Raw genomic sequence first — 18,156 nt, 5'->3', positions numbered from 1 at the left:
TTCTATTACTAACAATCATAGTGTATCAGATGTCTATTTCAGGAATTTGTAAGGTTTCTGATGATGATTGATTGAGGTTGAAGAAAGAGGAGATTACGTTCCTCCTTGGGACTTTGGAATGCCATGGATCATTTACACCATTCCCTACTATCTAACTATGCTTATTCTATCTTTCTGGGCATGTTGTGGGTTATTTTTGGTGGACGTGATTTCTTTGTGTACACACAGATATAATGTCAGGTGGTAATCTACTTATATCTTGCCTTTGTATCCTTTGTTAAAGAATACTGATTTAAAACGTCAGGATTGAATTTATTTATCAGGACTGTTTTACTCATTACTTTTGATCTCACATACTTACTGTTACATACATACATACATAGATATGCATAAGGAACAAGTTATACAGTCCGAATAAATAAATACAATCCGATATTTCAAATCAAAATTCTTTATCAAGGCACGACATATAGTAGCTAACAACCCGACTAAATATCTAAATGTTATGGAATAGAATGACTACCGCATCATACATAGATACATACATATATGCATGCATACATACATACAGAGATAGACATACTCACACACAGACACATACATGCATACATACATACATACATACATACATACATACATACATACATACATACAAATACATACATACATACATACATACATACATACATACAGACTCACACACATATTTGGGGACAAAATCAAAGAGGAATAGTCAATCCCTGTGTTAAAAAATCTTTATTTCTACTGAAATTAGAAATGTGAAAGTCAGCACGGAAGTGTTAATCTTCATTTCATTAGAATTACCATCCTACAGAAAGAAGAACATAACAAGGATTAGTCAGAAATATCTTATTTTCATAATCGATCGTCTACCATGTAACTCAGCCTCTTCACATAAATATAATGCCTTTTTCCAATATTTTTCAAATGCTGTTGTAATACACAGTCATACCACTGAGCATGCATTCTTACGAGCAGCACTACTCTTATGGAACACTAGAACTGTTGATAAATTCAAGAAGGACATCAAGACGCATCTATTCACAAGAGCTTTCTAACTTTTACAGTGATCTACTATTGTTCCTTTTCATCACCACAGAAAATTACAACATATTAGATTTCCGCGCTATGCAAATTCTTTGATTTATAAAGTCATTACAGTGAACATTCAACAAACAAACATAATTGTGATGTTACATTGTCAAGGACAAATTTACAATACAAACCATAGCATTGACATCCTGTGACAATTTAGTCAAGAAACAACAGCAGTCAATACTGCTAATACAAATACAACCCATAACACCATAGTAAAGCATTTTCTGTATGTACCACAATAGTTTATAGCATCCATACAACCCATAACACCATAGTATACAGTATACTTTTATCTTGATATGGATGCTATAAATGAGTGTAGTACAGAAAGTGCTTTACTTCAGTGTTACTCATAATTTATACAGGATGTATTTACCTCCTCTTCCCCTCCCCCTTGGGGAGAAGCCTCTTCCACCTCCTCTGAAGCCACCCCCTCCTCGTCCACCACCTCCTGAATAGATAGCAAAGGAATCAAATGGTTCATGAATCAGACAAACAAATGTAAAACATAAAATCAAACTTGTACTTTTTTTCCTGTACAAACAAGTACCCCCTGGTTGAGAGAGGATTTAAAACTACTCATTTATGCAAATAGACTAAGTACATTGTGTCATTCTGCCCTCACCTGCCTCTTCTCACATGAGAGGTGTTGACAGATGTGTGAGGGCGCCCCATCATGACATACCTCACAGACAACTATGCGAACTGGTCACTACATAAGTCTATATATGTGGCAATGGAAGTGATTTTTCACTTCTTGGTGTAACTAATTCACATGTACAAATGTAGGGAGATTTAGGAGAGCAGACACAGTAATACAACCTGCCTGTTTGAAGGCTGATCATATCACACTTCCAATATTAGCAGCATTTGTAAACCATGTTATGAATCTACAAATGTACAGAACAACTCTAATAAATTGTGCTATTCCTTTATATGCTATCTTAGTTTGTATTTACCTTCCTGTGTAAACTGATGCAGTCTCTCAAATTGAGACTTTAGATAGTCTGTTCATACGTAAATTTGTAGTATTTCAGCAGGTACCCACTGCATTATTGAGAGTGAAATATTATCACGTTACTCTGGAAATGTTCATGTCATATGACGACAAAATACTTTGTCAACAGTCTGACTCAGTGACTGTCATCAACACAAAAATACACAGTGCTTCCAATCAAAGTATGACTGACAAACTACTGCAACATATTGATACAATACTAAAATGAGTTTGTGTCTTTGTACAGAATATAGTTGGGTCAGATCAAAGAATTGTTGCAATTGTGTGCATCATTACTTCATTACTGATAACTTCAATCGTAACAAATTTCAAATTTGGCACCTCTTGCAGTTACTAAGGTTTGTTGTCTAATACATTACTCTGTACATCTAGCCATGATGATATCTACCAATAGACAGGGTTTATTTACAACAATGAATACTGCTCACCCTCTTGGCAGCGTTATCAAAGTAAACTTTTATTCAACTTTGCCACTGTGTTGACAATGTTGTGACTACTATTAGCTAAATGATCTATATCAATGCATCAGAGCAAGTTCAGTAATGTATCAACATGTTGCAGTACTTCATCATTGATACATCCATTGGAAGCACTGTATGAACTTAGTTGAAAAAGTTCAACCACTTCTGTACTTATTTGCAGCAATACAAACACAATCTACAAATTTATCTTAGACACTTGCCTCTGAAACCACCTCCTCCTCGGCCACCTCTAAATCCTCCTCCTCTACCTCCTCTACCCCCTCTGCCTCCCCTTCCACCTCTTCCACCTCCCCTCTTCTGGACTCGACCACCAGCTCCAGGCAGAAATCTTTGTAGTGGCAGTAACTTGTTAGGATCTATGAAAAACTACAACCAAAAATGTTTGATTTTAACTAATATATTAACATATGATTAACTTCTATTAAAAGTTAGTGTAAAAAATTTGGCTATCAGTCAACTCACTTACATGTTTAGTTGATGGGATTTCCCTGTAACAGATTTTAACATTCTAAACATTACCTTCAGACTACTCAGTCACTACTGTAAACCTGAATTTTTTTTGCCGAAGACTTATTTTGCTTATTTCACTGGAAAACACAAATGCAAAAATAAGTAATGACTAAAATGCCTCTTTATATATAAACACAGTGCAGCAGGCTTAGAAATTTGTAAACATTAGTCTTTGAGAACTAGTTGAAGACTGTGAAATCACATTTTACAGTGGAGAAAATACCTAAGTTTACAGTATTTTTCAAACTAGATAATGATTTGGAAGCCTTCCACCTGTTGATGAGCTCAAAACCTGAGTAGGTAGATTGGTTCTACTAAATACGCCCTTCAAACTTCTGATCACCTAGCATCACCAATAAACTCTGACCTCACTGTATACTAAACATAGGTCTTCAGGCCATAGACTACATCAAGACAGTTTACAAGCATGCAATGAAAGGCTTTTAGTTGTCATCAACTTTTGTGTATGTAAATAAATTCAAACTTTTTGTTAATAGTGATATAACTTAATAGTGATATAACTTACTGTTTGTTCTTTTTCAAATGAACCTGCTTTCATTGAATCTGACAACTTGACTGAAAAATACTGAGAAATATATCATTAAGGAACAAATGGTCTGTATCATAATTATGAGCTATCTTACTCTGAACAACCAAATCTCTGATTCAAGGAAAGAACATGTAGTTTTGATGACATGAAATATCAAGGTCATTTAGACTGGCTACAAGAACATGTCATTTTTATGTCATAGATCCTATATTGGAAATATGTGTTATTAAAATACTTTATGTCTGTAAATCTTCCATCCTTTAAAACACCACATAATCACTGTGGTAGCCTGAGTAAACTACCAGCTGCAAACTATGGAAGCCCCATGACAAGAATTGGTAGTCTGTGGACATGTCACTACTGTTAATTTTGAGTACTGTAGTAGTATGTACAATGTACATGTGAGTTCCCCCCAAAACTGAAACATGACAACACTTCAAGGATACAGATTCTCGTATTTGTCCAAATATTTCATCAATTTTTCCAATCTGTTCTTTATTTTTGAGATAAATTGGTGCATTAAAATAGGGAACTTGGTCCTTGAGTATTGATCTCAACACAAGTTCATCTTGACAAGGATGCATCAATGTTCCAGCCTCTGTAAATAAACAAAAAATATACATTTGAGGACAAAAGCAAAATGTAAAATTGAACAGCACAATTATTTTACAAATGAACATACAAAATGTGACTACAGATAAATCTGGTTTTTAAATGGGTCTAAGCCTAACTTAGACTGTAAGATACATTGTACATTGTGTTGCTCCACCCTCACCGGGGTTGACTGATGTGTGAGGGCGCCCCATCAAGGCGTACCTTACAGACTAAGCCTGACCATTAGACAGTGGCCTGAGTAGCCTGAGTAAATATTTACCAAACTGATAGTCAGGTCACAGAGTATACATTGTATAGTGTGAACTGAAGGACTTGTACACTTAAAGTCTTCATTTAAAATCCTTGCAATATTGGATGTTGTGATCTAATATGGCGACATTTGTGTGGTGGGTCATTTGAAATTACACTGCAGTGAACTGGAAAAGTTCCAATTTCGTCATTTTTTATGATCTTAGCAGCGCCTACTATCATGAAAGATATGTAAAATGAGTACATATTTGATTGATTTCAAATACTTCATCGCTAGGTATGTAATTCTTTTGTAATTGGTCCGTACAATGTAAACCATTTTGCTTGCACACTCCGAATAGGCTGGTTACATTGGTTTTCACAGTACAGTATTGGGGACACAGTCAGTATCGCATCCCATACACTGTCTGCCAGCAGGACTACATACATGTACATACCAACAACTGCATCAGGAGGGCCTTGGTCATACTGTCTGTAACCACCCCTACCCCCACCACGTCCTCCTCGACTAAAGCCACCACGACCTCCTCCTCGTCCTCGAAAAGATCCTCCACCACGGCCACGGAATGACATGTTTTTAAATGCAGTTCTTACAAAAGAAAGCTGTTGAGAAAAAATGCCCATCAAAAGTAAATTCTACTATTCTAGTGACGAAAGTACATTGACTTAGGTTAAACCAGTAGGTGTATATGTGGCCTAGTGTGGAAAGAAACAAATTGACAGGAAACCCCATGGAAGTATCATCCATCCATTGATATATCGATACAGCATCAGAATGTGAGAAAATCAAATCCTGAAATTGCTGAATGTCCATTGAATCTCAGTAAGTAATAGTAGGTTATTATTATCCAGTACATACTGGCATAATGCATTTGACGGATGGTGTGTAAAAGAGTAGAACACAAAACTGTTACACGTGCGTTGATCAAATGGTTGAAAATAATAGTATTTTGATTGTACCTTTCGGTCACTTAAAATTAGTGTGCATATGGGTTCATTGATTCCAACTCAACACCCATAAACCCTCGAGGGAAAATGTACCTCTGTTGTGTTCGTGAACACAACCTTTCTCCTCTCTGACTGTAAGTCACTCGTGTTGAGGACAAGAAACACTTACCAAGTGAAAGTTATGGTAACAAATCACCGGCTAATTCTTCATAGCAATGGTAAGGGTCGCTGCAGGGTGTAAACAACCCAAACGCTATCAACTCAACACATGGCACTGTGACTTACCCTTTTACGATACTATTCACGGTATTGTCAATAGCACAATTTTTATATTTAGTGATGAAAAAATACACGTAAAAATAACATAGTTTCGTTAATCTTTGTAAATCTGTTTGGAGAAAAGTAAAGGAAACTATATAACAACACAAATTAACAATCTTAGCTTTCACTATTAGCCCGTTTTACGGCATCAAAAGTAGGGAAGATTGACAGTGCCAAGATTCGCGCAATGTTAGAATCAAAAGAATTTGTTTTCATACCTTTCATACTGCGTAAATTCCATACGCTTTGTTTTATTTCGCACACACTGTTGGTTCTTTTCGAGTTTCCGAGGAAATATTCAGATCGCGTGCCTTCAGCTGTATATACCTCACCACAGAGTCACACACATTCATTGTCACACATGCCATTGAATTGAAAGCAGACATCGCGCATCGGATAGTCAAGTGTCGAGTGGTGACTCACACATTCGCGTCAGACGGGGCCTTTTGTCATGTAAATACCATTATACAGGAAATTTTTCCGAGTTTACCGGATGCATAACGTTGATACAATCCACAAGGAAGAACACATACCATGAGATCGAATATTTGCGACGGAACAGAGAGATCGTGTTGACATGGCAGAAATCCAGCTTCTGTGTTTAAAGTATTTATTGTTTTTGTTCAATGTTATTTTCTGGGTAAGTATAAAGGAACCACTCCTTTCCCTACATCCAACATGCGCTCGATGTTGTTATTTACAAGCGCTCATGATCATGCGATTCCACATTTTCTAATTGTGTGCATTTTGAAATCGTTTCTGTTTTTACGTAATACGACGGGTGATATGTAATACACGTATTATGTTACTGTCTGTAGTCGTTAGTTTGTATTTCATCCACCCACTCCGTTTTATTCTGTCTTCCGATCGTTCATTTCTCCCCTTGTACCTCCATGGTCCTTCACACATCAATGATTTACATGACCTTGTATCATCTATATAACAGGTGTGTTGGTGGTTTTTGATAAATGAATTTTAATATTTAGTTTAGTGGTGGGCGCGGTGGGATGGGTGTATGTCCGTCTCACTCAGTTTTGTGTATCGTTTCAAAGTGTACAACAACAACAACAACAACAACAACAACAACAACAACTATAACAAATAAAGATAAAGTAAACATCAGCAATCTAATAATAAAAGTCACTAAAAAAAACCTAGATAAATACATTCCAAAAAATTAATGATAGTAGAAATCAAAACTTGGAGTTGATGCTAAAGTGAAGTTGAGGCAATGTTTGTTATTGTTAGATATTTGTTTTGTTATTATCATATTATACTATTTTTTAAATATAGAATTGTTGCATTTCCCAACTTCAATCATTTAAGTACACTTCATGTGAAATGGTCATTGTTGGAGGGTGTTGGTGTTATTAAAGCATGCATCCTACCATTGCAAGTGTACAGGTATGCTACTGTCGTGGTAGACTGAAAAATCCATTGTTTTTTCCACAGGCACTTGAATCAATCTGTATGAATTTTTTTCTCTAAATGTTGTAAAAATTGTACTTTAAAATGTTTTGTATCCATATTGATTCAAGTGCCTGTGTTTTTTCCATTTACTATACTCCAAGCCAACAGTGAGTGCACTTCCTGGTTACACAAGTGGATCAATGGCAGATCTTCAAGTCTATGGTGCATGAGATCTGAGATAAATAAATTAAAGAAAGTACTTTCTTTATTTTTTATTAATCCTATTTTATTCAGATCTCCTGTGCCCAGTATCTATGGCATGGAACTATATGCTGATAAAACACAGACTTGTGTATGGCTAAAATCCCCCCCCCCCTCCCCCACTAATTGGTAAAGTTTAATTAAAGTCACAATCACCTCCATGCATGACATCAAACAAAGAACACCTACACATGAATGAATTCAGAGAATTTAGACTTTTAAAAGAATGACTGTTTAAGACTGTACATGTATAAACTAGCACTATAGGGAAGAGTTCACCAACGCACTGACTTAGAGTGTAACTACTCAAAGGATGTTGCATAATAGCTCAGTACCTCATCAGATCAAATTTCTAAAAGATGCCTGTCTGAAACCATACAAAGTACAATGTACTCAGCATTTAGATGTAATTACTTTCATCTTCCAAACTCTGGAGAAATACTTGCTACTAGTGTTTGTTACATGCATAGTGTGTCTGTTCTTTTTTTACATAGTACCTGAACATAGAGGGGGGTATATTTTGATAACTCACAACCATCTATTTGACATTAGGTGCTGGAGGTAAACATACAAAGTTATAATCTGTGGACTATTGAAAACAATATTTATGTATTGAAAAAATATGATTATGAAGAATGTAGATTTTTTTGTTTCACTCTTGTGAAGGTACATTTAACTGTAGCTGATGTCATGCTTTCACATAGGCCTACCTCGGATATGAAATGTGTCTGTGTTTGTGGCTAGACATCATTCTTTGATTAGTAATCTACATTTTGATTGGCCAGTGACCACATGCAGTCACATCAACAGCAAATGAAATCGCAGTATTTATGTTTCTGGCTTCAAAAAATTCAAACAGGTGGTTTTTGTCCAAATCATTCAAATATAATGTATATCTAAGTTGATGTGCATTGTCTACTAGTAATGTAATACTGCATTATATGTTGGCACCATTCCTTCGGCAGATTTTTTTTCTGTCTCATAATCTTCAAATGTTTAGAATATAATTGTTATTCACTTTTAGTTTTTTAAGGAAAATATTGTTTGCAACATTTTTACCAGTTACTCAAGTCATCTCTCTACTTTTCTGGTCATCTGGGCTTACGTATTCTTACTGTTTGCAGTCACTCACTACTGATCAGCTACAAGCTAGGTTATCATTTAAAACAAAAGAACATCTGTGAGAATGAATGTTCATGGGCTCTAGGTTCATACTTAGTAATGGAATTTCTACTCAGAGAGTCAAAATATTTCTTGGGAGTGAATCCCATGTACATTTTCTTGCCAAAGTGTCTCTTTTTAGAATGTAAGATGAATTTTAAGTACAGTTCAGGCTGAATATTGAATTCATTTACTTTTCATATAAATATAATTGTCTACATTTGCCTCTTCATCAAACTATCACATAAGTATTGTGACCAATGAGTGTCTTGTCTTTGGTTGAAACAATTTCTTTAAAGATTAAAAAAATATGAAAAATTCTGACGTACCTACCTTTTTGTGAAGTCTTGTTATCAGAAACAAACATTTGTTTTGCCTTACCAACTGTATAGTGTACTACAGTATACAATCTTCTATAGTTCAAGGTCAGGTCTGATATAGACTGTAAAACAGTCATGTTGTTCAGCCCTATCAGGCCTCTTAACTACGACTGACTGACTGACTGACTGATCATGACTGACTGATGTGAGTGCTGGCTGATAGCGTGGCACAAATGTGGTATCTTACAGACTAGGTCTGATATAGATTTAGCCTTGAAGTTATTTCATGTATACAAGTGGTGAAAACAGACACTGGTAAAATATCAAACACAAAGACAACACTGAGGCACTGATTGATTAATATTGTATTTATTTAATAGTTATGTGTAACTGTTCAGTCTGATGTGAGTGCTGACATGAGTGCAATTTACACCTCCACTTACAGTGGTTTAGTTAGAGGCCATGTTGACATCCAGACTAGAGTTATAGATGGGTATGACCTATTTTGAACATATGATATGAACAGCTAGGATACAGCTGTAATTTGGGTTTGTTTGTAATTTTTTTAATTTTTGTTTACATGGTGTATTCAAAGTTTGATTAAATATTTCATACAAAACTAACTTTAACAAAAAATTGTTCACAGGTGGAAAATCTGTTTGGATCTACAGAAAATGTCAGCGTTTATACCATGCATAAGATATGGAATATATACTCTGGTTGTTCTATGTCATGACAACACATGTCTATGTCACTGGTTCTGCTGTGTTCGAAATATGAGTCAAAACATTCAAGATTGCCATTACTTTCCCTTGTTTTTCTTTGATATTACTGGCACTGGTATAATTATGTTATGCTCCAATATTTGTCTTCATTCAGTTGGAAAATACGTGTGACCTAAGGGGCCTTTGTCACTACTCGTCTAGTGACTTGTAGTGACAAAGGCCCCTTAGGTCACTTGCATTTTCCTTGGCTGAACGAAGAAAAATATTGGAGAACAACATCTAAATATTATTGGACTACATATTATACATAGTTGAATGATACCTTAATGTTGTTCACTGTCAATTACCATTTCTTTCTTTACAGTTGGCTGGTGTATTAATTCTTGGACTTGGCATCTGGGCACATATTATATCTAACCAGGTTAGTGACTATTGCCAATAGATTAGGCAAAATAAAAACAATTATATAATATGTGGACTGTCCATCAATCAATCAATCAATCAATCAATCAATCAATCAATCAATCAAATATCTATAGTGCCAATTTCCAGAACAATGTTCTGTTCAGTAGTACTGAATGGCGAAAGCACATCATAAGTTTTGGTGAACAAAAAAGTCTTCAGTTTTGTTTTGCAACAATCCATGCTGGAGGCTTGGCGAATGTCAAGTGGCAAAGAGTTCCATAGTTTAGGGGCGACATATGAGAATGAATGACCTCCATAGGTGACTTGTCTGTAATTTGTTGTTGCAAGCAGATTCTTGTTTGTAGAACGTAGAATGTCACTAGTCACTGAAGACCGAAGTTTTCATAATATACTTATTTATCATGATTTATTCTTTCAGGGTGGCATTGATTTTTCAAAGTTAAGGGGTGCAGAAGTGGATTCTATTATAGTATTCCTGTTTGCAAACTATCCATTGTTTATTATCTTTATTGGAATCATCATTTTTGTACTTGCTACATCAGGATGTATAGGTGCACTTAGAGAGAATACATGTTTGTTGAACTTTGTAAGTATATGTATAATTGATCATTACATGTACATGCATACAAGAGATTACTTGCACTGCAGGGCAAAACTGAAAACATTATTACATACCTGCATGCAAATGATATGTAATTGAGGATGCAATTGTTCATTCTACACAAATGCGCATTACCCCATAGTGACAATTTTTATTGAAATTTGTTGTTTCAGATAAACTTATGTAATAATAACAGAACCCTGTGCTGCGTGAGTGCCAGTATGGGTACTCAGGGTATTTGCACTCTTGCTTGCAGTGTTTTCTGCTGCACTTTGACTTGTTATGCTCGTGACAGGACTACCACAAAAAACACTGCAAGCAAATAACCAGAGTACGTCACATTGTGGAGTTTTGTCATATTAACAGTTGGCTTAAATGTAGGAACTGCTAAGACTCTCTCACAACCCTCACTGGCGTTGATAGATTGTCTTGTGTTTACACTTACTATATTTTGACATCATGGCTAGCATAGTCCCCTTGTATGGTGCTCTTTGTCAAACTAGTGAAGTTTGAATGAGGGAGCATAATACTAGGGGATTAGGCTAGCTGGTGTGTCAAAATATAGAGACAATTTAGTGAATGCTGTGAGAGTCTAATGCAATGCTCAACTTAATTTATCTGTACTAATAACATGTATGATGTCTGGTAATAGTAGTCTGTAAGATACGCCATGCTAGAGTGCCCTCACACATCAGTCTTGGAAATCTTGAGCAGTCCAGTGGGGTGGGATGACACATTGTATCTTACAGTCTGTAGTGATAGGTGATAATCTCAACTATTTGGTTGAATTCAACTGATGAATGTTTCACCACCTGATAGACAATCAGATGGTTAACCGAACTGTTTGACTACCCAAACTGGTTGGTTAAGTGAACTGTTATGCTAACTAAACTGTTTGGTTAATTTGACCGTTTAATTAACAGAACTGCTGGGTTAACCGAACTGTTTGACTAACCAAATTGTTTGGTAACCAAACTGGTTGGTTAACTGAACTGTTATATTAGCTGAACTGTTTGGTTAATTTGACTGTTTGGTTAACAGAACTTTTGGGTTAAATCAACTGTTTGACTAATCGAATTGTTAGATACCTGAACTAGTTGGTAACTTAACTGTTAGGTGTTCTCACTGAATCAATAAAATATTTGTCAATTTGATCACTAATCTTATGTTTAATTTATTTTGTATTATTGTAGTTTGCTGCTGTGCTATGTATAATATTTCTACTTCAAGTTGCCCTGGGTTTATTTCTCTTCATCACATTACAATATAACAAAGAAAGTGTAAGTATAGATATATGTCATAAATCCTCTTTGTGTCTGTGTTAGAAAAACGAAGGCTGGACTACCAGAGATGTATGATTTTGGAACCACGCTATTAGCTATCATTTTAGAAGTCTGATAAGGCTGAACAACACGACCAGTTTGTTACAGTCTAACATTATGCAAGATTGCCAAGAAAACTGGATTGAAATTTGTTCCTCATTCATTATTCACTGTATTTCATTTCAATGAACATGCATTGAATAATGGGAAGAAAAATCATACATTTACATGTAATGTAATTTGTTCTTTTAGTTTTTTGGGGAAGTGGAATCAGTCATAAACATATCTATAAGAAAATACCGAGATGATATCAACCTACAAGAACTCATCGATGGACTTCAACAAGGGGTAATTATGTAGTATTTTAGTATTTGACAACAGTATTTGTTACTTTTTTGGCCAATATGTGGTGATATTGAGAGTTGATGGTTTAGTTAGAAACCATGTTCGTCATCCAGACTATCGGTATACTGCTAACAATGCCCAGATAGTATTTATTGTCAATTGTCAAATATATTTATAGGGGGTTAGACTGGATTATCTACAGGATAATTATTTCCATTGCCCCTGTCCACATTAGCTATTGATATAAATATTTATCTTGACTGGTAAATATATTTGTAACAATGCCAGGTGACAATTTTTGATGCCATTAAATCCATTTATTGACTTTACATGATTATGCTAGATTGAATCACCATTTTATGTAAGTGCTTCTTTTAAAGTTTTTGAGTTTAAATCGTCCACACACACACACACACACACACACACACACACACACACACACACACACACACACAGAGACACACACATACACAGACAGACAGACAGACAGACAGACAGACAGACGGATGGACAGACACCGCATCATACCTATAGCACTCCTGAACCTTATCATATTCAGTTGTGTTAAAAACCATGTAGAAGTAAAACAGTTCTGAAACTCAGTCTGTGCCTCTTTTAAAAAATGTAGATTAACATTTAGTTTGACAACACAAGCCAGTATAGGAACAAAACAGATGCCTAATTACAGTGCATGTTTGACTTTCTCCTAGATGGAATGTTGTGGGAGTGAAGGATTTGATGACTGGGAGCAAAATTTATATTTTAACTGCTCAATGGAGGAAATTGGTGCAGTTGAAGCATGTGGTGTACCATTTTCTTGTTGTCGGAAGAATCCCGAGGTAAACATCAGACTGAATTCTTTGTTCTTACCATATATTTATTGATGTTTTCTTGTAGTACATGAACTACTTTTGAGCCAAAGTATAAAATTTTCATGTTGACTTTGTACCCCCATTCTGGATCTACCTGGTTCCCCAAACGTAATTTCATACATCTTTTCTGATAGATAAGTACAAGATTTGACAGAAATAACACAATATATTGAAATACTTGGACAGAAATACTGAAATATATAAAGAAATATTTGACAAAATCACTGCAGTATAATGTATTTATACAATATTTACAAATTAATCTCATTTTTGTATAATGTAAGAACAGTTTTTGATGATCAGAAATTTTTGTATCATAATTTTTAGGATACCGTTATTAATATTCAATGTGGGTATGGTATCAGAAAACAAGGCATGGTAAGTTTTCTTTCATAATTCGTCTACTTTAAATTTTGGATGTGATAGTACCAAAAGATGCATAATTTATCAAGTTAGGGTAGGGTTAGGTGTAGTACAGCGTCGCTGTCTACTTACGCCATCAGAGCTCTCTCAGCAAATTATAAATGTATCTGTATTAGTAGAACACTTTGTAAACATCCAAATATGTATTATCACAAACACAGATAGGCAAATACTGAAGCTGGTAGCAACTTCATAATAATAACTTAGTAATAATTCCCTAATATCTAAGTCTTTCAGGCATGTTCTATAGGGTTCTTTATGATGCACATGACTTTTCGATCTTTCCTCACATATTTTACTTAAAGTTGATAAGAACTTGCGGTACCTCATTCTATTCCATAACATTTAGATATACAGTCAGGTGATGACCTACTAAAAGAAATAATATTGATTCAAACTGTCAGATTGCATTTATTGATTTATTGATTGTTTCACTCGTTCCTTATGCACTTTTATGAGTACAGTATGTTGAACAGTAATGGCATTCAGGGTTTGTAAGTGCTGTTTGAAAGCTGTACTGGATGAAATGGGTAAATGTGTATTTTATTTATAAGTGGTAAATCAATCTGAGTACAGGAATAGTGATATGTGATACTTGGGATGCAGGACAGGTAACCAACAACAGACAGGGGTCTGATGGTAATGTTAGAGTTTTACTGTCGGAGAGATGAGAAAGATACACTAAGGGTAAAGGAACAGTGGTACATAACAATGGGGATTCAATGCAAATACATGTAGTAGGAAAGTCACCGGACCAAACACTTTTATCATTTTTTTTTTTATATCTGAGGAAGTTTGGATGTAACATTAACAGTTGGACTCCATAATTATAATGTGTAGCATTCTAACAGTAAACAGAGTTTTGGAATCCGGGGCTCATTTGGTGTTTATACTTTGATAACTTACCAACACTACTTACATCATGGTCTTTGCATGAAACCTGTCTTATTCCTGCTTACCACAATCAAACAAATGCATCAGTGTTTTTTCACGGGTTGTAGTTTTCTTGAATAAAGTAACAGCAAAAGTGGAAGAGTTTATCTCTGAGCCACAGTCTATGTCAAAAGATCTGATGCTCATCGCTATTTCAACTGGACACAAGGTCAGAAATACTGAAGACTATTATTCAAACAGCATCTTACATGTAGTATATGAGTTGATCATCAAATTTATTTTGCTTTTGATAATCTTGAAAACTAGCCCCAATGTTGTATCATTTTGGTAGGAATGTTTCATATATTTGATTGATGTTTAACTTGCAGAATGTTGAAAGAGGAGAAACTATTTATGTGCAGGGGTGTTCCAGTGCAATTGAATTTTTCCTTGTTGAACACTATTACACAATTGGTGGAGTTCCAATTGCTTTTGCTTTATTAGAGGTAAGAATTACTTTTAGTATAACTGATCTGAAAAGTTCTCCATCTGTCTCCGTCAAGTCTAGTCTAGTGTAGTCTGTCTATCCATCCATCCATCTCTGTTTGTTTGTCTGTCTGTCTGTCTGTCTGTCTGTCTGTCTGTCTGTCTGTCTGTCTGTCAGTCTAGTCTGTAAGTCTAGTCTGTCTGTCTGTCAGTCTGTCTCTGGCTAGTCTGTCTGTCAGTCTGGTCTGTCAGTCTAGTCTGTCTGTCAGTCTAGTCTGTCTGTCTGTCTGTCTGTCACTGCCTTTACTGTACCAATTGTGCTACAATACCATTGGCACTATTGTCATCTTTATTGATTGTACCCTCTTCCTGTTTCTCTACAGATGTTTGGAATATTTTTTGCCAGAAAAATAGTGTCCATTGTGAAGGATTTGAAAGCAAGATACAAATACCAAGAAAGACAACTCAGAAGATACCAGCAAGAACAAGAACAAATAGAACAGGCTATGATAGCTTCCAGAAAACCACACAGAGTTTACGACCGTACAGAAGTATGAACGATTGTTTTTTATCCAATACTTAAAGTTGCATTTTCTGATACTTACTTGGTATCATAGGGTGGTAATTTAACATACCATACCTGTACTAGCATACACAGTGCAAATATAGTGTTTTTATAGTGTTTGACAATCAGACAATGTGCTAATAGTGATGAGATTCTTCCTAAATTTTCACATAAATCAAATACATATTATCAGCTAGGTTAAAGTCCAAGGATTCAATCCCAGGTTCTCACATTAGTGTTAATTTTATCAGTGGAACCATAAGAATTAAATAGGATTAGTCTTTGCTCTGGACTAACTTTTTCGAGATCTCTACCAGACAACTGTTTTTTGTCACCCAAATTTTAACCCTAAACCAAACTGGGCCTTTCAGATATTGAAAATCACAGGAAACAATTTTATCTGGACTAATCGCTGTGCTCACTATCAATGATTCTTGACGACAGTGCCTTCATTGAATCGGCATAAAGTTTGGATGGATATAACCAATAAGGAGATTGTTTTGGCTACCGAATGTTTAAATGTCTTAACGTCAAAAATGGGCATACACCTATAACATTGCTGTCAGAAGTGTTATGAATAAAGACAAATCTTACAACTTTTCTCTCAGAGGTGTTAAATTCTCATAGGAATAAGTTTAAAACTTACAACTTTCCTCAAATAGTTATTACAATTTTATAATTACAAAACCACAACTTTTCTCACCTGATTTGTTACAACATGAGAATGCACTTACGAATGATTGGACAATGTCACATAAGCACAATAAGTGAACTTCCTTCATTTAGGGAGGAAGAGGATCTGGTGTCAATACGATTGCTGAACTTCATTTTCATACTTCTAACCAAATTTCAAAAATGTTCACACCTTCAGTGATAACAGGTTCTGTATTTACTGCTGAGATGTTGATATGTGGATAAAGATGTACTTCTAATGTGAGATACAGTGCCGGGTTTCCGGTAGTATTTTGATGTGTTTACTATCGTCTCATAAACTGGTTCATAAGGTTGGAGATGCATGTTTATCATGTTTTTACATTGCATCGATCGTAGTGGTGTGACCGCTACATTTTACATCATGGTTTACATCATATATAAATGTGTGATGTCGCACTTGGGAATGTTCATTTAGGGGAGGGGGTTTTGTCCTAAACGAAAGATTTTTGCCTATTGTGACATTGTGCGATCATCCCTTACAACTTTTCTAACTGAAGTATTACAACGTGAGAATGCACTACGAGTTTTCTAACTGAAGTGTTTACAATGAGAAGATACTGACAACTTTTCTAACTGAAGTGTTTCCATCCTACATAGATACAAACTGCATAATTTACTGTAATTTTCATCATTTGTCATTTACATTAATCCTAGATACAAATGTCCAATAATTTTATCACGTTACTTTCAAACTGATTATAACTAACACTAACTGTTCAGTTGCTTTTACAACTAGTGATAGTTGATCATGATTACGATTTTCAAACTTTTGGAATTTTATCAGCCACTTTGTTGTGTTTGCAATATCTGTAGAGTTGTGCAATTTTTTACCTGAAAATGAAATAGATTTTTCTAATTTTGTACAAGTGTATTGTTAGAATACATTTTCTAGCTATGGATCAGCACTTGGTATGAAATAATGAGAGCAATATTCTACTTTAGCCATGACTATCAAGAGAATTGATTGGCCATAACCATCAACAGAGTTCATTGGCCATATCCATCAAGAATGTGTTTTAGCCTTGACTATCAAGAGAATTGATTGGCCATAACTAACAAGAACATTGATTGGCCATGACTATCAACAGAGTTCATTGGCCATAACTATCAAGAGAATTGATTGGCCATGACTATCAAAAGAAATGATTGGTCATGACTATCAAAAGAAATGATTGGTCATGACTAACAAGAACATTGATTGGCCATGACCATCAACAACAGTGTTTATTGGCTATAACTCACAAGAAAATTGATTGGCCATGACTATCAAGAAAAGCAGGTGTTGTGATTATTAGAACGATAATTGTAGAAATAGGGTACTTTACAATGGTAGTAATAGTGATAATAGAAATATAATTAAGTATATGTGTTTGTCTATTCAGATAAATACATTTTAAGGATTGTGACCAAATATGTGTTATTCCAAGTCACCGCCGTACATTTATACTTATCGAGTGTTTATAGACAAAAATCAGTGTAGTGTACTTTGGTACTTTGGGTATTGTATTGTCAGTACAGCTGTAATGAATTCTGCAAATACTCATGTGAAGACTCGTACTCAGAGTACTCATTAGGTCCTGTCACAGTATCTTAAAACTCTATGCAAAACAAGTGCAGTATTTTTTGGCAGTCTTATAAATACTGCTCAGCGTTCATTGATTTTGATATTACAATCTGTCGTCAAATAAATTTCATTTCCTATTTTGAAGTATAGTTCACCAATATGTGCCTAAAGGTACAAGGTACTTTTTGGGGAACAGTTGATGTATGCATGGTCTTTCATTTCAGAACTTAAAAGTTTGTTTACTGAGACTTACCCCCTCTTCAAGTGTTATTTTGA

At 35.2% G+C, this 18,156-nt stretch overlaps 2 protein-coding genes across 4 annotated transcripts in view; one reads left to right on the top strand and one right to left on the bottom strand.

The window, feature by feature from the left end:
- Positions 1-737: 737 nt before the first annotated feature.
- On the bottom strand, positions 738-6,195 carry LOC144452559 (H/ACA ribonucleoprotein complex subunit 1-like). Of its 3 annotated transcripts, XM_078143663.1 has the most exons (7): positions 5,661-5,773; positions 4,981-5,146; positions 4,126-4,277; positions 3,656-3,715; positions 2,820-2,985; positions 1,496-1,570; positions 738-829 (listed from the first exon to the last, which is right to left on the bottom strand). In XM_078143663.1, exons 2-7 carry the CDS (start codon positions 5,114-5,116, stop codon positions 822-824), a joined length of 597 nt encoding a protein of 198 aa, XP_077999789.1. In that variant the 5' UTR covers positions 5,117-5,146; positions 5,661-5,773; the 3' UTR covers positions 738-821. The 3 variants fall into 3 exon arrangements, with proteins under 3 accessions (XP_077999789.1, XP_077999788.1, XP_077999787.1); XM_078143662.1 differs by lacking the exons at positions 738-829; positions 5,661-5,773 and adding an exon at positions 6,031-6,195 and having other exon boundaries at positions 858-1,570; XM_078143661.1 differs by lacking the exon at positions 738-829 and having other exon boundaries at positions 868-1,570.
- Position 6,196: 1 nt separating this feature from the next.
- LOC144452558 (tetraspanin-14-like) overlaps positions 6,197-18,156 on the top strand; it is a 12,393-nt gene continuing 433 nt past the window's right edge. The window contains exons 1-9 of the mRNA XM_078143660.1: positions 6,197-6,452; positions 10,054-10,110; positions 10,534-10,701; positions 11,910-11,996; positions 12,291-12,386; positions 13,094-13,222; positions 13,583-13,633; positions 14,941-15,057; positions 15,421-18,156. The exon at positions 15,421-18,156 is cut by the window's right edge and continues 433 nt beyond it. Coding sequence (XP_077999786.1) covers positions 6,390-6,452; positions 10,054-10,110; positions 10,534-10,701; positions 11,910-11,996; positions 12,291-12,386; positions 13,094-13,222; positions 13,583-13,633; positions 14,941-15,057; positions 15,421-15,594 — 942 coding nt within the window. The 5' untranslated portion in view covers positions 6,197-6,389 and the 3' untranslated portion in view covers positions 15,595-18,156. The remainder of the gene's footprint in view (positions 6,453-10,053; positions 10,111-10,533; positions 10,702-11,909; positions 11,997-12,290; positions 12,387-13,093; positions 13,223-13,582; positions 13,634-14,940; positions 15,058-15,420) is intronic.

Source organism: Glandiceps talaboti, chromosome 22 (assembly GCF_964340395.1).
Source record: "Glandiceps talaboti chromosome 22, keGlaTala1.1, whole genome shotgun sequence".
Lineage (NCBI taxonomy): Eukaryota > Metazoa > Hemichordata > Enteropneusta > Spengelidae > Glandiceps > Glandiceps talaboti.
The sequence above is the reverse complement of the archived record's forward strand: the minus strand, read 5'-3'. Positions and strand labels throughout refer to the sequence as shown.

Bases quoted from the DNA above. Each gene is read 5' to 3' on its own strand.
- LOC144452559 (XM_078143662.1), bottom strand. From the start codon at position 5,116: ATGTCATTCCGTGGCCGTGGTGGAGGATCTTTTCGAGGACGAGGAGGA. The intron at 4,278-4,980 runs GTATGTACATGT...GTTTATTTACAG, and splicing joins CCCTCCTGATGCAGTTGTTG to AGGCTGGAACATTGATGCAT. The intron at 3,716-4,125 runs GTATCCTTGAAG...TATATTTCTCAG, and splicing joins TTGGACAAATACGAGAATCT to TATTTTTCAGTCAAGTTGTC.